At 31.1% G+C, this 24,523-nt stretch overlaps 1 protein-coding gene across 1 annotated transcript; it reads right to left on the bottom strand.

Moving 5' to 3' along the window:
- Window positions 1-11,146: 11,146 nt before the first annotated feature.
- LOC126721263 (uncharacterized) lies at window positions 11,147-17,704 on the bottom strand. Its single transcript, XM_050424317.1, has 5 exons — window positions 17,563-17,704; window positions 14,078-14,328; window positions 13,743-13,967; window positions 12,802-12,903; window positions 11,147-11,464 (listed from the first exon to the last, which is right to left on the bottom strand). Exons 1-5 carry the CDS (start codon window positions 17,702-17,704, stop codon window positions 11,147-11,149), a joined length of 1,038 nt encoding a protein of 345 aa, XP_050280274.1.
- Window positions 17,705-24,523: the final 6,819 nt, after the last annotated feature.

Genomic DNA, 24,523 nt, shown 5'->3' on the forward strand with positions numbered 1-24,523 from the left:
TAGCACTTATATAACACATACTATTCAAGTTTCTCCACAATGTCAAGCATGTTCTAAATCAAGAGAGAGATATCATACCTCATGTAATCCTCAAGAAAAATAAAACTAGACACAAAATAAAATATTTTTGTCTTTTTGAAAATTTTTCAATGTTTTTGGATTTTTTTTTTTAATAAAAAACTACCTAAAAAAAACAAAACAACCAAAAACAGAAACAAGACATGTCCACAATTAATTGAAAGAATTAAATCAGGGACAAATTAGCAACACTCATCTAGCACGAGTCTTCGGCTTTGTAGGTGAAAATCCATGAGAAGCAGAGTGTATTTAAGGGATTACACCAATCTTCTGAGAAAGACTAAAATCCTGCAAATTCCTTTCACAAGCCAACAAGCTTAAATTTTTCAAAATAATATGAAACAATTTATATGGACTTATGGCAGGAGAAATATCATCAAAAATCCTAGATTGAAACACAGAATGCTTAAATTTCAGTTTATGACAATTAGCATGAATGTGACCATAGACACCACAAAAGTGACATATAAGAACAAATTTAGGAACATTAGTATTCCTAATAACAAATCTAGTCTCAGATTTTGGGTTTTGCCTTAACAAAGAAAAATTTGGTCTAATATGACCAACAACACCACAAAGGTGACAAGTAGGCACAAAAATAGATTTATTATGCTCTCTAACAGTAGGTTTAGACATAGGTTTAGAAACATCAGCATCAACATCAGAACTTTTACCTTTGTCTAACCTAGCAAAATAAGCCTTTTCTTTATTATTCCTCTTGAAAGGAGGGATATAAATTTTCTCAGTTTTAGGCTTAAGAGAAACAGAAACACTTCTGTTATCAACAGGCTTGGTACTAGTCAAATTTTCAATTTTAGCTTTAGATTCAACTAACTCTTTTTCCAAGCTTTTCATCTTCTCTTCTTGAGAGGAAATTTGATTTCTCAAAAATTCATTCTTTTTATTAGATTCATCTAATCTAACAATCAATTCCTCTTTTTCAAGATTAGCCAATTTTAACTCTTCCTTGAATTTCTTAGCAATTTTCATAGATTTCAATAATTCCTTACGAAGAGTTTCACAGGCATCAATAAAATCAACAGAAGCATGAGCAGAAACATGATCAGAAAGACACTTCAAATTATCCATGACAACAGGGGTCAATGATCAGCTCTTAGATCAAAAGATCTAAAACAAAAGAGCAACCCGCTCTGATACCACTTGTTAGTTTTTAGACCCTTAAAAACAATTGATTTAACCTAGGTAATTAGCCAAGTTGTTACTTAGTCCAATTAAACAAGCCTAGGTTATCACAATATAAAAGATCAAATCATACAAAGCAGCGAAAAATAAATAGCATAACGATATGATAACCTAGGAAAACCAAACCGGTAAAAAACCTGGGGATGATTTAACTTGGCTATCCTCAAGGTAAAAAGCAAATCCACTAGAAAGAATCGAAGTTCATACAATAAGACTTACAAGCCCCCACACTTGACTTCTTATTGCTACCAACCAGTAGAACTTACTGACACGACCACGTGCAAGCTCTGAATCCACTGACTCCTTCTTTCTTTGGCCTTTGCAAAACACAAACACCCTCGTTTGTGACTTTGAGATCCAACTCAAAGGTTTAGCAACACAAACTCTCCTATTTGTGACTCCAAGACTACCCTTGAAGATTTAGATCATCAACACCTTTGATGACTAGAGAAGGCAGCAACTTCTACAATACCGGATCTTGAGATTCTTCAAGGAATAACACCGGTAGAAGACATAAGAGAGATTTTTAGGAACAAAACCCTAAATACAAAAGAGGCACACTCTTTTCTCTCTGAAAAGCCACATAAAAACGTGCTTAGGGTTTCCTTTATATACTGGGAGAAGTAGACTAGAAACCCTAATCCTTAATGGGCTTGAACTGCTGTTTGGGTTTAATTAAAATTCTGCAGATACGAGTTTCGATCGATCAAGCCTGTCTTTCGATCAATCAAACCAGACAGATTATGAAATCTTCTTTCTGTAGCTTGTATGTTCTTGAATCTTGACTTGAATCACATTGAGCATTGTCTAATAAAACCTATAGACTCTAAGATCTATATCTAGACAAGTTTGTGTTCACGATTTGCCAATTGTTCTAAACATTTAGAACCTAACATATCTATATAAAACTGATGCACTTTACTTGCATAATAATTCAATACATGCAATCATTCAAAATAATATTGCTAAAAAGTTCAAGTCTCTTCTGCAAGAAGGAAAATTTTATGAACTCTCTTATTTTCAAGTGGTTAATGGCAATGCATTGTATAGACCAGTAGACAATGACATCAAGATCATGTTCACATTGAAAACTAGCCTTAAGGAAATAAAGGAGGTTGATGTTGATATACCGCATCATAAATTCGAATTTGTTGACTACAATAAAATACATGAACACGTTAATAAACATGTCCAGCTATCAGGTATCTCTATATATATTATGCGTTATATTAAATTTATTAATAATTATGCATTATATTATTGTTATATATGAAAATAATTACATCCACATCTTTCTAAAGCCTAGATATCATTGCAAATGTGATTGCTGTTAGATCGATTGAGCAACCTTGCATCAAAGGATCAAATGTCTCGATGAGAAACATAAATGTCATGACTATAGAGTATGTCTTTTTAAAAAAAAAAATAAATTATTTTCAATACATGCACTTTTTATTTATTTATTTATTTTTGATAAACCAATACATGCACTTATATTATATGAACTTACACTGTAACATTGCAAATTTTTTACAGAGGAAATGAAATAAAGCTTACACTTTGGGGATTAGTTGCAAATGAAGTTGAGGAGAGCTTCTTTACTGAAAATCCAGGCCTTTTTATCATAATTGCTACATGTTTGACTGCCAAGACTTTTAAAGGCAAGTTCATTTCTCTTTTCTAATTCTCTTTATAACCATCTTCTGAACTACATAAGAAATCATCCAATTGTTTGAAATACAAAGTATTTTGGCTAAATTATTATGTAAGCATCCGATGAATCAAGATAATTATGTCTCTAAATTATTGAGCAGAGAAAAATCATTTCAATGTATAAGAATTAAAAAGATATTCATCACTTACTATTGGGGGATTCATTCCCTCCATTTACATTTTTCATTGTTGAAAGAGATTTTTCTTTTCTTTTTTTTTAATCTATTTCAAGAGCATGGTTTTTAGGGTCCTTTGGTTTTCAAAATGTGATAAACATTTTCTCAAGTTTCATTATCTTTATCATCTATGTCTACCATAGCAAAGTTGGATTATTTACCTCTGTATTGTACATGTCTACAAGATACCATGCCCTCTAATCTAGACCTCTCACTGATTACAGTAATCATTTCATTGAAACTTCAATGTACTTTTTTTCCTAATGAATCCTATGCATTCCAGGAGAGTATAACTTATTGTCAACAAGTGGAACAAGAGTTTATATTGATTTGGACATTCCTGAGACCACTGAATTCAAAGATCAGTAAGTGCTTTGTTTTGGATTCACATTTTTAATATATTTACAGTCTCTACAATACTATGTCTAATATCTTTATGTAATATATTAGGCTGGTGGAAAATAACCAACCAATAGTACAAATGCCCAAGCAATTCAAACCACAAGTATCAATTGAAGAAGAGATGAACATCAACAGAAGAACCATAAGTGAAATCAAAAGAGTTATGTGGGACTCTGATAATGAGGTAAGAAAAAAATATACCTTCAACAATAACATTGTGTCCTTAACATTGCATTATGTACTTTAGACTTGCTTTTACAAAATTTAACTATAAAATTATAAATTGATTGATATTAAATTCAATTTCTAGGAAACGATCTTTACCTGTCAAGGAAAGATTATAATCATTGACATAGATCATTCTGGTTGGTACTTTATCTCTTGCAAAGTATGTCGTAAAAAGGTCAAGTCAAAAGATGAATTTTTATGGTGCGACAATTGCAACAAAAAGGCATGCTTCCCAATCCCAAGGTATACAAAATGAAAATGTTTACTTTTTATATTAAAATACACAACAAATAATATGATATTAACATTATATATGTCAATATGATATTAACATTATATATGTCATTTCTTTTATCAGGTATAGAATTCAATTAAAGGTTAAAGATAGCTCAGGAATGGCCACATTCATTTTATTTGATTCAGAAGCAGAAAAATTACTCAACATATCAGCCAAAAACCTTTTGAATAAATCTTTAGAGGTGAGAAAGTCGAAGATAAAATTAGTATTTAATATTTACTAAACTTTACTTCAGTGTACAATTTGAAAAATGTTACTTTTGTTAGGAGCCCGATGAAGTCATCCTTCCTGTGCAAATAGAAAATCTAAAAGGAAAACAATTTATTTTCCAAATACAACTAAATAAGTATAATCTCAACTATGGATGGGAATTCTACACTGTCAAGAAACTTTTTGACTCTTTTGAAGAAACTGACAAACCAATTCAGCTTGATAAAATGACAGAAGTAAGTATTATTTAATTTAGAAAAATTACAAATATGATATTTAAGATGTATATGTTGTAATACATTCCTCAACCTGTTCTGTTGCCAGGTTTACATCAATGATACTTCAAATGAATGTAGCAACAACTTATCAATTGAAGAAGATGGTGATTGTACAAAATTTCAAAAACTTGATGTTCAAACCAATGTGCAACTCACACCAACATCTATACTCAAGGAAAACAAAAGGGCATATTCAGGGACTACTACAAAGCAACAAAGGAAGAAGATACAAAAAACACTTTAAAGTTGTCTTTCAATCTCTAAGATTTTCTATGCACAATTTTGTTTTAATGAATTTGTGATTTTGATACTAAAGATGTATTGGAACAAAGGAAATTTTTTTGCTTTTACACACAATTTGGTTTTAAAGAATTTGTGATTTTGATACTAAAGACGTATTGGAACAAAGAAAATATTTTTTCTTTTATGCACAATTTAGTTTTAAATTGAAACATAGAGGAATTAAACCCTTATATTTAGTTATTTGAGGATTTCTTTTAGTATAGCATTAACTGTTTGTCTATATACATTTAATTTCTAAATATTGTAGTATTCTCTTTACATTTAAAAAACTCATGAGACTCAATTTGAATTGTAACTTATCATGTTTAAATAATTTATTTTGAATTTTAAGTAATTAATATTTGCATTGGTATGTTGTTGAGATTCAATAGTTGTGTCTTTAAAATCAAGAGGAATTGAAAAACAATATCTAAACTTCAATGTTTTTTAAATATAATGAATGCATTAAATATTTAGTGGAAGACATAAAATAAATGAAATTGAAAAATAAGAATGTACTACCAGAGAATCGATGCTGAGTTCCAATAGCTAAGGTCACATCATTTGGAAAAAATTGGTAGCTTTCCCGTGCATCGCACGGGTTAGTGAATAGTATTATATATAATAAAAGTTGGGCTTAGAAGCTATGGTTGCACCAAGTGGCTTCACCAAATTGCAGAAATTTTGTTAGATTTTTAAAAATATATATAATTTTTTTTTTGTTCTTATCTTCTTCTCCTATAATTTTTAAGTTGATAAAAATTTTAATTTGAATACAATCCAAATTCTACATAGAGGCCCACTTATTTAGTATTCTATTTCAAAAAGGGATAGGAGTCCTAAGTGAATTTATAAGGGACGTAAAGATAAAGCAGTTGCTTTATCTTTAAGGTACGAATTTTATGAATTCACAAGCAACTTTAAATTCAAATTGATGGATGTAGTTTCAATTTTATGTGGTTAAAATTATTTGAATCTTTGTATGTTTATAAAAAAAATACGTGAGTCCTATTTGGAATATAGAAGTCTGATGATTTCTTTTGTTTTTTTAGTGGTTACTGAAAATGGTTTAATTGCTCTATTACGTCATTAATCATTGCAACAAACAAATACAAAAGATGAGTGTGGATCTTTCTCAAAAAAAAAAAAAAAAAAATTTGATGAATGTGGATGAATTTTGATTTCCATCGAATTTTGTTCTTCTACCTACAACTATATATTTGTTTAGTCTAATTTTTTTTAATAGGTTTTGTGTATTTTTTTGTCTTTTGTTTAACCTTTTTTTTTTTTTTTGAGAATGGAAAAGGGTGGCTCACGTGTGTTATCACAGCCGACCACACCCCACAGATACATCGCCTGTGGGTACCACCAGCACATAATGGTGCCCGCGACTTGGACTCCACCCTTGTGCTTTGTTTTTTTTTAGAAACCAAAGTCCAAACCCCACACCTGTGGGGTATGAGGACTCGAACCCGCACCTGGCACAGCCATCAAGAAGGGGGCAACCACTAAGCCACACTAGCTGGTGGTTTTTTTGTTTAACCTAATTTTCTTAAGTTTGGTTCAATTTATATGATTATGGTTTGAGAATCAATCATTAAATAAGCTTAAATATGATTTTTATTATTATTTTGTATACCATATAGAATCAATCATTAAGTATGCTTACACATGTTTCTCAAAAAAAAAAAAAAATAGACATGATTTTGTTATTATTTTGTATACCATACATGAATTACACACTACTTTACTTTTTGACTTGGTAGCCAAAGAGATATTCAATGGTGACACATTGTTACACTTATATGATTAATATGGTTAAACATATATGATTTTATCAAATAAAAAGCATTCAAAATGATAATCTTCGCATGATTACATGTTAATTATAGTTAAAAAATATATCATAATTAATATATTTCTTTAAGATTAAGAAAACAATTTGTTATGCTATGAAAATCAACAAAAATCAAGGACTTGCCAAGTCCAATGTTCAGCCACAACCAATTGCATGAAGGACTAAAGATTTTAATAAAGAACAATGACAAACAAGAACAATGATACATTGAAAATATAGTGTACAAAGAGGTATTCAACAATCTCCCAAATGTTCAACTTCTAACATTTTTTTTTCTCATTAATATAATTGTAGCTAATAATATTACAGATTCACTATATACAAAATTTAGATAAAAACAATTTGATACATGTAACTACAAGTCTCATTAGAGAACAATTTGTAAGTTACAAGCTAATAGTTTTTTATTGAGGTGTTATCATTTTATATTTGAAGGTTGTTATACCAATAAAATTTATTCCTTTTGTTATTATAATAATTATTTATTTGGTTATTGTTTCTCTTAAAAATTTTAGCATTATTAGTTCATAATTTTTAGATTTTCAAAAAAAAAAAAAAAAAAGATATAATATTTTGCTCTTATATTCTTTTCTTATAATCCATACTTCCACAAATTAGACTGGCATTAGACTTTTTGTTCATATCAACTTCTTCAATGTAGAGTATAAATATATATATATATATATATATATATATCAAATAATTCATAATAAATACAACTATATGATTTTCTTTTCTTCCCTTCTTCTACTTACAACCTTACAGGTATGTATTTGTTTACACTAATTTTTTTTTATATATTTGTTTAGTCTAATTTTTCATCAAATTGAATAGGTTTTGTGTAATTTTTGTCTTTGTTTAACCTAAAAATTTATTAATTTTTATTTGATTCATATGGTTATGGTTTGAGAATCAGTTATTAATAAATCTAATGATAAATTGTTCTATCTATTTTATTATTTAATTTTACTTAAATTCAAAAATGTTTTCCTATTTTATTTAGTTTATTCATGATTCTTGATTAAGCCGTGATTACGTCAAGTGGTTTCACCAAATTGTAGAATTTTTTTTAGATTTTTAAGAAAATAGATATAATTTTTTTTTAATCTTATGTTCTTCTATAATTTCTAAGTTGATGAAAATCTTAATTTCATTACAATCCAATTTTTAATCATTTTATTATTAATTTATTTTTTACTATTTTTTTCCTCTTCACAATCATACATGGTTACATTTTATTTTTTTTTCTATGGACTAAAAAAAAAAAAAAAAAAAAAAAAAAAACCAATGTGCATAGTTAGGAAGAGTTAGACATGTGCATGAGTTGGAGAGTTATAACTTATATCTACTTGATTATTGAGATAAACCAATCTTCATTGGAATATACATACACATCCAAGTCTACTTAGTAACCCCATAATGTCATTTGTTTATTTATAAAAAAAATAAATTAAAAGTCATTATCTAATTTTTGTATTTCTGATAACTCAAATCTTTTTCCAATAGAGACAGACCAACTAGAGAGAAACATTAACGGCTAGGACCCTTTGAAATTATCAAGTTAGAATTATGGGTGCAATTTACATGAATTGAAAAATTATTATAATTATTATTATTTTTTGAGATTATCTATTAGATGAAGACTTTTGAATACTAATTAGTTAGGATTTCTAATATATATATATATATATATATATATATAGAGAGAGAGAGAGAGAGAGAGAGAGAGAGAGAGAGAGAGAGAGAGAGAGAGAGAGAGAGAGAGTTTTTATTCAGTGTATTCTTCTTCTTTTTTATGGCTTATATATATATATATATATAATAGAAACACTACTTATTATTCTAATCAATTCTCTCCCCCATTACCAATAATTCTCCTTCTCTCATAATATGTGAAATTAATACAAGTTCAAGTTTTAGAAATCCTAAGAGGTTTGAAGGCACAGTTATAGAGAAAATCCAATGTGCTTAGTGAATTGAATTTCAATACTACGTGTTTGTTTGTTTTTTTGTTTTGTTTTTTTTTTTTTTTTTATTTGAGAAACCAATACTATGTGTTTTAGAGCTCATAATAGGATCAAATAGATACGATAATGGAGAATGAGTTATCTATATCATATTATATTGGAAAATGAGTGTGAGTTAAAGAGGTTTAAAGTCTGTGCTGTGTATCTAAGAGTTAGGCCCTTTTGAATATACATCACTGTAAATTTCTTAAAAAAACCTTCTCCCCCTCTCCCTATGTGTGTGCATTAAAAATAATTAGTATTCTCAAAAAAAATATTATATATAGATGCCATGGTTGTGCCACATGACTTCACCAAATTGCAGAAATTTCATTAAATTTTTAGATTTTTAAAAAACTAAAAATAAATAGTATACTACCAGGACTCTAATTCATTCTTATCATTAAATAAAATTAGATTAACACTATTTTTTTTATTTTTTAGGATATATTTCTTAAATTAAGGGATAATATTTAACATACAAAAATTTAATTTAGATAATATATATTATCTAATTAACATTACTTTTTTATTTGTTAGGATATATTTCTTAAAGTAAGGGATAATATTTAACATACAAAAATTTAATTTAGATAATATTTTTTATCTAAATTTTTAAAATTTTTATTCTACTCTAAAATTTCTAAATTTAAATCTCATCCCATGTTTTTGTTGTTTCTATTTTCCTCAAGTTGCAACTTAAATTTTATTAATTATTATTATTATTAAATTAATATTATTTTATCAAAATATCAAGTTACAAAAACTACAAGAAAAAGGGCTATTGCGGCGGGCTAGAACCGCCGCTAAAGCCCAAAAAAGCGCCACTAAAGGTACATTCGACCTATAGTTCCCGTCGATGTTGCAGTGCCGCTATAGGTCGATTGCGGCGGTTGAGAAAAGCGTCACTATAGATGTACCTTTTAGCGGCGGGTGAAGGTTTATTGCAGCGGGCAAAAAACCGCCGCTATATGTGTTCAGAATTCATGGCATTAACTTTTAGCAACGAGGAAATGCCTACCACTATTGGTGTCTACCTTTAGCGGCGGGCAAACAGCGCTGCTACAGACAATTAATCAAAATAGCTAATTGTACTTTTAGGTGGGCAAAAAGCACCACTATAGACAATCAATCAAAACAGCTAATTGTACTTTTAGTGGCGGTGTCATGCCCACCGCTATATGTTTCAACCTTTAGTGACAGGCGATAAGCGCCGCTATAGGTATTTATTTAAAACGAAAAATGTGCACCTTTAGCGGTGCTTTTTGACCGCCGCTATAGGTATATATTATTTTTTTTCCCGTGGGTATTAAAACCACTGTTTGCTAATAAATAAATGGTTCACAAACCTGTTACAAAGAACCTGTAATAGTTTTAGCTTTACTAACACAATACCACAAATGTAACTAATTAACAACACCACAAATGTCTTGAAATTAACATAATATTAACATAGAAATATATTATCAAATACATAACATTGTCTATAACCACCATCTTAAAATTAACAAAAAAAAAGATGTGGTCATTTGAATAAAACAACCGCTGAAATTAATCTAATACTATAATCAAAGTTCCAAAGTGTTTAAAAACATCCTTCAACACTTGCAAAAAATGCGGTTGTTTTTCCATAGTTCTCTGTACACAAAAAAGTCCAAGAACTCCAAGATAAAACTTATAAGCTTCTTGGTTGATGAGATGTGGCTGATGATTTGAGGAGAGCTGGAGATTGTTCGATCAGAGGAGCATCCTACATACAAAGTATGATTACTTAATAAGTGCGTATAAATGAAATAGAATGACAAGAAAATATTACCAAGGTAAAAAATAGGAACAAGTTAAATGAAGACATGTTTCTTGATCTTTTAGGTTGACCATTATAGTTTGTCTTGATCTTTTATGGGAGGACCACCTCTCTTTGCAACTTCCTAGTTTTGAAATTTTGAAATTACAAAGAAGAGGCACAATAAGACAACTGATGGGATCAAATCAAAATGATTGGTGTTGGGAGGTCCCTTGATATAGAATTCAAAGGATGCAGAGGTGTCACCACCTAATTCCATAAACATCTATTAATAACATGGTGTTTCTAGAAATCTTTTTCCTTCACCACCCTTTATCAATGTTACAGATCAATAAATTCATACTATCACAATTCACAAGTAAATACTAATTATTAAATCAATAAATATCTTTCTAGCTAATGTAATTACTAAATATGTAATTATCTTCCCAACTAATTACCACAAGTAAATATTAATTAGCAACCATACATTTAATGTTCCTTTCCTACTCCATATAAATTGACACTCAAGTCATTTATCATACCTAATTGCATTGTGTAGTTTGTTGCATTTGTTCAAACATGCAAGCCATTCTTTGCTCCATTTCTTCGAATTGACTAACTTTTTCCTTCATTTCTTCGAATTGACTAACTTTTCCTTCATTTTGTTAAAACCTACTAATTTCTCCTCCATAGTAGCCAAGAAAGCCTTCAATTGTGCAATTTCGTTGTCCCTTGGTTGACTTGATTGTATTTCACTGTCCGTGAGAGCAATCTTGCTACTTTGACCACTTAGGGTTGGACCAAATCCTACCCCACGAATGCGACCTTTGCTCTCCTTACCCATCAATTTGACAAACACATCATCTGTTGACCTTGCAATACTACCACTTGTGTCAGATGACTGCAATTGATTCTTAGGGTCAACCAACAAATCCTTCATTTTGTCCTGATATGAGTTTGAACAAAAAAAAAAAAAAAAAAAAAGTTAGAAATTATATAGTTAAAATGACCCCGTAACATATATATACATATATATAGGATAGGACAAGCAAGCACCAATAAAACCCAGAACGATGCAAAAATTATGCACACAAAGCTAGTGTCCCCCTCACCACAACCAAAGGCACCAGTGCCAAAATTGTTGGTGCTACTTTGCCACAACAACCAGTAACCCTTAAGAGAAAATTGGCATTCTACAAGCAACTCACCACATGAACCTCTCCAAAAAAAAAAAAGGAAATCATACACATCCATTATGTGATGATTGTGAAACCAAAAAATTTTGGCATTATAAGGTCAACGTATGAATGGAAACAAACAGATTTCAAGGATTACATATGTTAATACCAAAATATATGTAAGATTAAAACTAATAGTAAAATTAAAACATGTATAATTTATTACATAGGGTCTATATACTAATCACTATGCTCATGATTTTTGCATCCACTAATGGTAACAACTGTGATTGATACAATTTAAAGATTCTATACAATTGAAAACATTTTTTTTAACCTTACTTTTTTGATTAAAAATTGGAGACTATTTGTTATGTAGATCCCACATATGGTAGTAGACTATTCTAATTATAAATTTTACAATAGAAGTTATATATATATATATATATATATATATTAAGAACATAATGTGTTCCAAAGTTTCGGGGTGTATATATAATGACTAGAATTGTTGTAATAAAAATCTTAGCAAGTTGTATATATGCTCTAAGATTAATTTGCGGCACTACTAGCAGTAACCTGATATGGTTACACTTTATGTAGGTTGTGACTAATTAATATCTTTACACTTTATGTCAATATATAAGATTGATAAGTTGCCTAATTGTCAAGATGATATAGTGCCACTAGAAAGAAAGAAAGAAAGAAAAAGTATATTATGATTATTGTTTCATATAGTACAATATCACTTTAAAATTTCGTCATCTTTCAATTTTTTGACAGTAGAATCATTCATAACATTATGATTATTGTTACATTATGATTATTGTTTCATAGTATACGATATCACTTTAAAGAATCATTCATAACAATTTTCATTGATTCAAAATAGTTAAACAAGTGTTCAAACAACCACATGGGATTTCATCTTATGCTTGGTTTTTGTCAAAAAAGACATGCTGTTTATACAATATTTTGCAAGACCTAAGACTTGAATTATTTGAACAAAGCTCATCTTTGAGAAAACTTTGCAGGGAAAAACTATAATATTGTTTCTTGAATTCCTATTTTGTTTACCCCCAACTACAATGCAGAAATTACTTACCATTTTTTCTTTCATTACAGGATTAACTGCAGATCCATCTTTACAAGTATGTAGAATTTGAAATAATACTGCACGCTCTACAGGATGTCCATCTGTTTTTGCCTACATTATGAACAACATATTTATGTAGTGATGAATATTGGTTCCACATAAACATAGGAGAAGTCAAAATCATTTAAAAAATAGTCATAATACTTATTATCTTTTTTGCAGCGTGCATAGCATAGTCACACAAACCACCAGTATGTATGTCATCCTGTTTAGAACGACGGTCCTTATTCTTATCTGACTCTATCTACATTCAATAAAATTACATGTTTATATATAGTATGCTTTAAGTATCTAAAGCTACTTTTAGCTAAAGCCAGAATGCTCAAAAATATCATTTGGTATAAAAGAATGAGAGGAACTGCATGCTAAAGGTAATAAGTTTTGGCTGAGCATCTCTTATCATGGAGTGAAGAGACCCAAGTTTCCCATGCTATTTCATTTACAGGAGCATAGCATGTCTATACCTTCCATTTGGACTAGAAGCTTAATGATTGATATAACAATATTGATTTAATGATGAATACTTTTGATAAATGAAAACTAGGCGCTTTTAAGAAAGCTAACTCATTTTAAGAAAAATCATTATAGGCCAAAGCAAAAAATCTTAAAAAAAAAGCTAGAACCTATTAAAAAATCTCCACACCACACACTTGCCTTTGCTTTTGAACCTTGACAAACCAACATTTACTCCAAGACTTCTACCAAATTAAACAAATATGAAATATGAAACACAACTTCGATCTCATATATACCAGTTTCACAAAAAGCCCACATAAAGGTTCTAGCTAATCCTATCTGAAAGCAATCCAATATGTATTCTCTCAATTTCTCAATAATTATTCTACTTTTAGTATGATCCATGATGGAAAAGAGAGAGAAAACAAACATACCACTGCATCATCAAAATACCAATGATCAACAAGTATATTCCAATCTTTTGGTATGCATTTCCTAGGTCCGTTGCTCTTCACCCGTGCTTTATTTCTTGAATGCGATATATAATACTTAGCCTTCAACCTACACTTATGATCTCTCCAAGCCTTCCCAATTTTTTGTAAGGTAAATTTCTTCAGACCCTCATATGCCTTAGGATTATCATTGACTTGGTATTTTTGCTACAATCAAATAGTTGAGTTATCAAATTACAAATGTTTTCATGCTAAAATACTTATGTAAAATCTAGTACAAAATGTCATAATTACAAGTATTATAACTTCTTTAATACCTTTACAAGATGCCAACACTCTTCTTTAAGTTCTTCTGGCATGACCTTCCAATCAAGGTATTTAATCGGGCACATGTGGTGTTTCCGTGCAATTGTACCCAAGAAACCAGTGAAAGTCCTCTCCCCCTCATCAACCGGCCGATGCATACTATTTAATGGCAACTCAATTTCTTGGTCATCGGGAAGATCCCAAATTTCCAAGTACTTTTTTGGCCCTCGAGTGACACGTATAGCTGGTTGCACATCTGATCCTAAAAAGAGAAAATATCCAATGTCAAACAACAAAACATGCAAAGCTAATGATGAATCTAAATATTCTATTAAACAAGTGGTCATTATTTGCTAAAGAATATAAAATATTAGAAACATGTTGACAAACTAATATACTTTGAGAAACAAACAAATAAATTTTGGAACATGGACTACTCCACCATGTCCATTTAGGTTCGTAGAGAGTAATGTTAGTAAAATAGTGATCCACATGGACATGGACATGGACATGGATTGCCCCACCAGCCCATAATATCATTTTGGGACAAGCATAAACATTAGACATAAGCAAGGAATTTGAGAAGATAAAAACCAAAATAAGGACAATTTATAAGGCTCTTAAAAGCCCAGTCCTGATTTATTTTATGAAGGCATGCATTGGGTTTCAATATTAATGGAGTCTTTGTCACAGCCTTGATCAACGCCCGACCAAAACCACGGACCCACGTCTATTGAATACATGTACAGTGTATGGAAAAAAAACACCTTTTTTTTCGTCCACTTATGATTCATGATCATATCTATTTATCAAAATTATCAATTTTCACAATTATCAATTTCGTCCACTTCTTAGCATGGGTGGAATATTATAAATAAGTAACCTTCAAATATTTGTGGTTTAGTCTTAACATTGATTCAAGCCGGCAAAGAAACAGGTAAATGGGAAAAGGTAGCTTCAAAGTTCATAAACAACAACTACAATTTACCTAAACTCAAAAGGCAATGCAATAAAGAAATGAACAATAAGACAAACCGCATAACCAACACCGAAGTGTCATACCTTGAGTAAATCTACCCATACCAAAGAATCCATATAACTTAGATACACAACAGCGAGGCTATTTCGCAAGAACAATATAACATTGAGAATCAAAAAACACCTATTCCTAATAATGCTACTTTAATCCAAATAAAATGCTCATCAAGTCAGTTTGCAAAACAAACGCACTTTTGGGCTCACAAAATGCCTAACCAAATGGACCCTAATGCTACTACGACAATTAAGTTAGTGAATTTTTATTTATTTTCATCTACTATTAATAACTTGACACCTTGGCAACTGTCATATATTTTGTGAAATATATATATATATATATATATTTATATATATGTTGTGTTCTCTTGTCCTTCATTGAGTCATCATACTGTTTTAAGTCCCTAAATTGTACTGACTTGATTTTAAGTTCCACAAAAGGTGACATTAATTATAGACAGTATATTGCTTGTTAGATCGTCTTTTTCAAAAATAAAAATAAAAAACACTGGTTTGTTCATCCTTAGTCTCTAGAGATTATATGGATAGTCCAATGCATAAAGTCCATTATACCTTGCTCTTGCATAAAATATGAATTTCTTGTGCAGATTTATGTGTGGTGTAGTGACGTATACGAGTGCACTGAATAATTTCATAGAGAGAAATTATGGGCTGAAACTTAAATTTTATTTTAGGGAATTAATTGACAAAAACTTGGTTGGTCCCGAACAAAGTGAGGTTGAGCACTTAATTTTCAAGTAAGAAAGTATCAGATGGATCTAATTGAGTAAAAAGTACACAATTGACTATTGTACTTTACTTAATTCATCTTATTTAGCACACTAGCTAGCCAGGTAATTAACAGATGGATTAATTTTTTATTTCAGTTTCACATATATCTTTGACGGTTCCAACCCATCTATGCAAATTAATCAACTCGTACAAGTGTGCAAGCATCAGATACTATTAAAATAAAATAATGCCATAATTAGATTTAGACACAATTAAAAACAATGCTAGCTTTCCCTCTACAAGCAGTTGCAAATCAAAATTTCAATTCAAATGCTTCTACAACTTTCAGATAAACTTGTAAACTAAGGATTTGGTTATAACTGTTGTATTTTAATTGAATTCAAATAATGTCTTATCCCTATATTTTATCCTAATTCCAATACCAATGATTCAGATTTTATTTCATTAATTAACCGTTTTATATTTATTTATTAATTATGTTAAAAAAAAATTTGGGGCGTGCTTACATGCGTGTTCCAATACCAACAGAGTAACCGTAAGAGAAGTGGGATATTAATTTGTCTTTGGAGCATTGATAAAAAAAAGTAAAGGAAAAGGAGTGGGCACAAAATACATGAAGTATCCATTACATTACAATAAGTAGCAAAGCCTCGCTTTTCCAATAGCTATGATCGCCCGGACCACACACTAGAGACAGAGACAGAGACTGATCAGAGAGAATGTGTATTGTTTGTGGATTGACTAATAACTGTGATCTGTGAAACGGTGAAAGGAATTGATTGAGTGAGTGCGCACTTCACACACCTTAATTAGCTAGCTAGCGTTTATCACAAGAAATTCTCTCATAATTAATAAAAACCCATACCCAACCAGCTATCAAAATAAATTAACAGTGACTTACAAGCAAAGCAGTTTTTGAAAACTTTCGACGCTTTAAATTCTACATTTTCATTATATACTAGTATATTTTTTAAAATCTATGTTTGAAATTAAATTAAAAAAGAAAAAAGAAAAGAAAGAAAGGCTTACTGGTAAAAAGCGGCGGGGTTACGATAAACACGATTACAATTTTATTGCGTTGTTTTGAACACCATGTGGTATTGACTCTAGGAACTACTTAATCTTATAAAAATGATATATTGTTATTTCCTAAGGTTGTCTGATATGAAGATAACCATAACTCCACGGGTAATAAATGAAGATTTGTGCCAAATTTCTGAGGTGGCCATAGGACTAATACATAAGCTCCTAACAAAGGTAAAAATATATTGTAATCTTTGTTTTTTAATATTATATTATATATATTTTTATCACTGAGTGAATTAAGGAAGTTATAATATGGAAGTAAACACCATGTGCAAGTTTGATGCTGTATCATCTATCAAAAAAGAAAAGGTTTAATGCTGTGTCAAGCTTTCAACAAATCTAACAATAGAGCCAGGTCGTGTTTTTAGTTATTAGGAAGAAAGACAAGGAAAAAGGAAGTGGTAATGGTGAGAAACTGACTTTGTTTCCTTAGCATTTCCAAGCTAATCTAGGTTGTTTTCCTTTCATCCATTATGGTATTGTTGTTAGGAAGTTTGACTTCTTATTTTGCCAAGTGACCGAAGAATTTGACATTACTAAAGGGTTGCAATCATGATTAATCTACTTCATCAACTAAGAAACTGCCTTCAAATAGTAAGTCTTTTGAGTAAAAAGCCCATACCTTGTGTAGAAGCTTGTGTAGAAACTTGTGTAGAAGCTTCATGCATTTCTTGGTCCCCCACTTCATCCGCATCTTGTGAAGAAGCTCTTTCCAATGTTACACTCTTGGGACGTGTGCGCAGATTTGCCTTTCGCCTTGCCATTTCAACTATCAAAATCTAAAATAAACAAGTATATAAGCACAATGACAAGTAATGGTACAAGTAATTGCAAATACAACAACTCCAACTACTTTCAATACTAAAACAACACAAATTATTATATAGTCATACAATTCAACATTAGAATTTAACAAATACAATGTTGTAGGCTTAAGTCAAGATAACAGGTTTTGGAATTTAAAAAATAATAATAATAATTTCAAGCCCCAATTAAAAAACATGTAATAAAATTACTATAAAGTTCATCTAATAGCAAAAATAATATATACTTAATAAAAAGTTAGTATTTGTCACTTTAACATTCATCCATTCTATGAAGTTCAATGTAAATTGTTACAAAACAACTCAGTTAAGTGTTAAAAATACCTTTTTTTCTTTTCTTTTCTTTTTTTCCCTATTAAGCAATAATGAATTTCGTTAAAGAATGTGCAAGAAGGGGCACAACCTAGTCATCATCACTAGACTCATCATCATTCGACCCATCATCATTGGACTCATCGTCATTAGACTCATAAACACCATCACTAAGCTCTTCATCATCGATAAAGTCTTGTTCAAGCAATTCATCCTCACTAATCAACGGTGTATCATAAATGGTTCCTTCTTCATCAACTCGAGCCCAAGCATGGTTGTCATTTACATCATCACATGCATCATCAGTAGTTACATTATAAGGGACATTCTCTATATATGTATCCACTTCATCATCTAAAGCTTGAATACTAACATCAAACACCTCCCTAGGTTTTGTTCTGACCACTACCACCCAATCTTTATGTCTCACATCCTCCACATAAAACACTTGCGAAGCTTGAGATGCTAATACATAAGGTTCATTAATCAATTGATCACCTGTGTGTATCAATCTTGAAAAATTGACAAGGGGAAATCTCAACTCATCTTTTTTGCATCCTCTCCCACTAATAACATCAGCCCATTGACATTTGAATAATACATATCGATACTTGTCAGAGTAATTCAACTCAATAATATCGATTAGTACACCATAATTAGTAGCACCACCTTCAGTAACAACACAAACTTCACTATTTTGAGTTTTCCTAATTGCCTTAAAATCTTTGGTGCGAAACTTCAAACCATTTATAACATAACACTTGAACCGTTTTGCTTCATTATCTAGATATCGAGCAAGCCATCTAACTTTATCAAAGATTTCCTTTTTCTTAGAGGCATCCATTGACATCACCTATTATAGAGAAAGACTTTTATTATAAGTATGCTATCTAAAGTGTTACAATCGAAAATAGTGCTATATATGTATATATGCTTTACTTACATATTCCCTAAACCAGCTGCAGAATTTCTCTATGTGCTGCTTTTGAATAACATCATCAGTCACATGAGAAGGAAAACCAACCTTGATCTCTGCTATATGTTCACTATGTACATAAACGTGTTAGTGTTAAGCTAGAGTATTGCATTGGAATGTCGTTAAAGGATATGCAAGGACATATCACTTACTCGTGACATGGGGTGATTTCTTCACAATTGAATAGCACATAATGATGTGCTTGGTTCCATGAATTTGAATCTAGTGTAATGCTCACCACCGCACCCATGGAATCCTCAACATTCCTTATAGGCCGATTAAATGTAGTTTCAACAAATTTAAAATAGAGTGAACAGAATGTTAAGCATTCCTCTGCTATATACTCTTCTGCAATGGAACCTTCTGGATAAGTTTTATTATGCACGTAAGACTTAAGCCTTGACAAGTACCTATTGGAAAACCCAAGATCAACAACGGGAAATTGGTCAGTTTAAAAAATAAATAAATAAATAAACAAATAGACCAAGTTCCTATATGTGTTACCTCTCTATGGGATACATCCAACGATAATGAACTGGGCTAGCAACTTTGGCTTCGCTAGTCAAATGCTTGACTACATGTACCATCACTGTAAATAAAGGAGGGAATATCTTTTCCAACTCACATAATGTCACTGCAATTCTCTTCTCAAGAGCCCCAAGTTCCTCCACATTTAGTACTTTGAAACATATCTCCCTAAAGAAACAAGATAAGTCAAATAAATGCCTACTCACTTCAGGGGGCAAAGATCCACGTATTGCTATTGGAAAAAGCTGCTGCATTAAGATGTGATTATCATGGCTCTTCATCCCACTAATCTTGCGCTCTTTGAGATTAACGCAACGTGAGATGTTTGAAGAATATCCATCTGGCACTCTTACATCTTTCAAAACTTGCAGAAAACCATCATTTTCACTAGCATTCATACGGTAGCAAGCATGTGACATAAATGTCTGATCATTCCCAACCTTTTTCAAGTGAAGTTCACTTCTTATACCCATATCCTTTAAGTCTTGGCATGCCTTCAAGTTATCATTTGTCTTGCCATCCAAGTTCAACAATGTGCTAATTATATTATCAACTACATTCTTCTCTATATGCATCACGTCAAGATTGTGACGCAACACATGGTACTCCCAATAAGACAAGGTGAAAAATATATTTCTCTTCTTCCACACAGTTAAGGCTTCCTCCCTTCTTTTCCTTTTATTGGTCAAATTAACTTTTTTCTTTCCAAACACATGATCAGCCATAGCATCCATTTGTAACATGATTTCCCCTCTGGATACTGTAATAAGAGCTGATCTCTTATCAATATTCCCATCAAATGATTTTTTTTGCTTACGGAATCTATGATCACTATCCAAGAATCGCCTATGTCCAATGTAACTAAATTTCCTTCCATATCTTAACCAACGAGATTGATTATCATAGTTACAAGAGGGACATGCAAGAGAACCTTTGGTACTCCAACCCGAGATATCACCATATGCAGGAAAATCATTTATGGTTTACAATAATGCAACATGCATTTGGAATGATTTTTTGGAAGACACGTCAAACATTTCTACTCCAACATCCTATAACTCCTTAAATTCTTCTACTAGGGGTTGTAAGAAAACATCAATATCGTTCCCGAGTGAGGTTGGACAGGGAATCAATAATGATAGAATGAAATAAGATCTTTTCATGCACATCCATGGAGGGAGATTGTATGGGATCAAAATGACAGGCCATGTACTATGAGTAGTACTCATATTTCCATACGGGTTGAATCCATCAGCTACTAATCCAAGCCTTACATTGCGAGACTTGGATGAGAACTCTACGTACTTACAGTCAAATGACTTCCAAGCTTCAGAATCAGCAGGATGTCTCACTAACCCGTCATTCACACGACCATTGGCATGCCACTTCATATGATTGGTTTCAGGAGACATAAATAGTCTTTGCAATCTTGGCTTTAAAGGGAACCATCGTAGAGTCTTTGCAGCTTTATTTTTTCTTTTCTTGGAGGAAGCATTAGTACTTTGTTGACCTTTAGACTCATTACTTTCCCATCTTGAGAGGTTACAATTTGGACAAGTTTCAAGGTTGGCATTCTCCTTCCAATATAAAACACAATCTTTAGGACAAGCATGAATCTTCTCATAACTCAAGCCCAGATCCTTAATAATCTTCTTAGCCTCATAATAATCTTTTGGCAACTTAGCATTTGAAAGAAGAAAATCAAGCAAAAATTGCAGCAACATGGTAAATGATTTGTTAGTTCAACCATTAAGACACTTCATGTGGTACAAATGCACAATGGCTGACAATTTGTTAAAATACTTACAACCTTCATAACAAGGTTGATTAGCATCTTCAAGCAATTTCATAAACTTAAGTGCATCTTCATTAGGACATTCTACAGGACCTTCTGTGGTTATTGCACACTAGGGACTTCTTCCATTGGCCCAGATGCCATATCTTGTATGGGGAACATGTTATGCAATATGTCACAAAGATCGGCATACTCTATTTGGTTTTCTTGGACATAACTACTAGGAATTTCAGTAGAAGCCTTCGCAAACGATAATTCCCCATTAAAAACCCAAGGGTTATAACCCCTACAAATCCCTTTTGACACTAAGTGAGCCTGTACAACATCTATAGGCCACGAATTTGTATGCACGCATTTTTTACACTGAAATGAAATTGTTTCATCCGGGTATGCATGGTTAGATGCGAAATTCAAAAACTATTGAACTCCATCTAAATATTCTTGCGACCTTCTACTGGTATCCATTGCTATAAAGTGATTTGCAAGAAATACCTATAATGTGATTTCATGAAAACACAAACCAAGAGTTAACATACATTTCATTTACACAATTTCACTTTAATTTAAGAAACAAATCATCTTTAATCATTCACTTTTAGCTATGTTCCTAATCAAACAATGAATTTAAATGCATAGAGAAGTTATCAATACATTTGGTAACTATAACATCATTATTAGCAATATTCTTTAGGAATGGACATCTCTTTAAATATGCAATTCCATTTTAACATTCCATATGTGTGAAAAAGATAGAGAGAAGTCCTTAAAATGAATTAATCAAATAAAAACAACTCAACAACAATCATCTTTAATCATTCACTTTTAGCTATGTTCCTAATCAAACAATGAACTTAAATGCATAGAGTAGTTATCAATACATTTGGTAACTATAACATCATTACTAGCAATATTCTTTAGGAATGGACATCTTTTTAAATATGCAATTCCATTTTAGCATTCCATATGTGTGAAAAAGATAGAGAGAAGCCCTTAAAATGAATTAATCAAATAAAAACAACTCAACAACAATCATCCAATATTACACAAAACAGTCAACATTCCCAGTATCAGATAAAACCACCTTATTACTCCATGCAAGCCACCTACTTGCCCCAATTCAACAACACACCACAAACACACACACACACACACACACACACATAGAGAGAGAGAGAGAGAGAGAGAGAGAGAGAGAGAGAGAGAACCTTAAGTCTTTCACCAACTTCACTTGTTTTGATCACACAAACTTATAGTGCCTCTTCTTTTTGCAATCTGCCAACAAGAAAAGAATATATATATATATATAAACCTAAGTTAATTTTAAAACAAGACTCACTTCAAAGCAATTTAGCTGAGAGTGAGTCACAAAGGAAGCATATCTAGAAACAACACACAAGTTTATGCTAGTATATTTGCACCAAAATGATAAATAAATAAATAAAAGAATTTGCTATGAAATTACAGTATAATCTCATTAAATGAAATTACTAATAATCTCATTAATAGCATCCAAAATGAAATTACAGCATAAGGACATGCAGTGTTGCTTGTATTTCTCTTTATATTCCTTGTATTTCTTTCAATTTCTAATAATGAACTGAATGTTATAGATTGGCATGCAAAGAGATTCAACATGGATGGACAGATTCAAAACTGGTAAGAAGTTTTTATTTTATAACCAAAGAAAAATAAAATTAAGGACAATTATAATATTGTTGTGTCATAATATGCAGAGGACTCTAGAAGTCATCACCATAATTATGAGTGCAACACAACTATTGCTATCCATGCTGGGGTTGGAAGTGTTTCATGAAGACCAAGACCCTATGGTGGAAGAGTTTAAGCTACAGTGCTTATGTGTTGATTCTTTTTATAAGTGTGTATATCCATAATGATTGTGGAATAGTATTGTGAGTGGTTTCCTTTTTATAGTTCCCTAGTGAATGTCCCTTTTGCCCCATCACCATATGGATCAAACAAACAAAGTGAAGCTTCTTTCTCTAGATCCTGTGAGTTTTGACTAAAAACAATGGATCTCATTGTAAAATCAAGGTCCAAAGTTAGCTTCTTTATAGACAAACAAATATGAATGAATTTTTTATCAAGTCAAGTCCAAGATATTTATGAGCAATTTGGTGCATTTACAATCCTAGAATTAAGAAATGAGTTAATGGATCTCATTGTATTGAAAAGTAACAAAAGCAAATAAATAATCATTTCTTTAACTAACTCATGTATAGCTCTCCAATTGAATATAATATATAAAAGGAATGATTTGAAGATTTATTTATTGAATAGCATGATCTTGAATTTCTATTCGTCCCTGCCTCTTAACAGTGCTAAAATCACTCTCCATTTCAGCAAAGTCGATTCCCATTTAAAAATAGGAATAAATCCAACCAAAAGATGTGCTATAAATAAAAATATAGGAAGTGGGATCACACAGCCTTGGTGATTGTCAATTAGTCATACATGAGAAATTGATGATAATAATAAACAAATGGAAAGGAGGGTGAGAGGCAGAGAAAAAGAATTTGCTCTATGAGAAAGTTCCAAATTTGGATATAATTTTGATGGGATAATTAAATAAATAACTTTAAATTCTAGTAGTAATAAATAAATAACTTTCTAACAGCTTTTTAATTTTTAATTATAAGAAGAAATCAAATTGATATCTCAATAGTAGTGCTAAGTGCTAATGCTTTAACCTTCAATCCAAAAACCAACCTCCTTTTATATCTTTGAAACATATAAGCGATGTGCAAACCAATACTATTGGTTTCTAAGATGAACTCAAGGTCACTGATATAGTATATTCTAATTTGAAATATATTATTATTTGTTTATTTGATAAAAGGTAAGACAAGATAAAAAAGCGAATTTATGCAAAATAATTGAGATGTAAAATTAATGCTAAACTCTTTGCAATATTAGCCTAGGAGTTATAAGCGACATTATTTCGTCTCTTTTATAAGAGAATCAAGCTTGTATTTTTTTTTTTTTTTCAAGTTACCCTTCCACAGAGTCATAGGGGCTTTTTTCTTTTCTTTTTCTTTTCTTTTTTTCTTTTGAGAAAACGGTAAGAAAAGCCATATCAGTAACCTTGAGTTCATCTTAGAACTCATGCACTCAATGTGTATACTATTAC

This window comes from Quercus robur, chromosome 4 (assembly GCF_932294415.1).
Source record: "Quercus robur chromosome 4, dhQueRobu3.1, whole genome shotgun sequence".
Lineage (NCBI taxonomy): Eukaryota > Viridiplantae > Streptophyta > Magnoliopsida > Fagales > Fagaceae > Quercus > Quercus robur.

Excerpts from the sequence above, each read along its gene's own strand:
- LOC126721263 (XM_050424317.1), bottom strand. The coding sequence starts at position 17,704 with ATGGCAAGGCGAAAGGCAAATCTGCGCACACGTCCCAAGAGTGTAACA. Across the intron at positions 13,968-14,077 it reads AGTGTTGGCATCTTGTAAAG|CAAAAATACCAAGTCAATGA; the intron begins GTATTAAAGAAG and ends ATTTGATTGTAG. Across the intron at positions 12,904-13,742 it reads GGTATTTTGATGATGCAGTG|GCAAAAACAGATGGACATCC; the intron begins GTATGTTTGTTT and ends TTCATAATGTAG.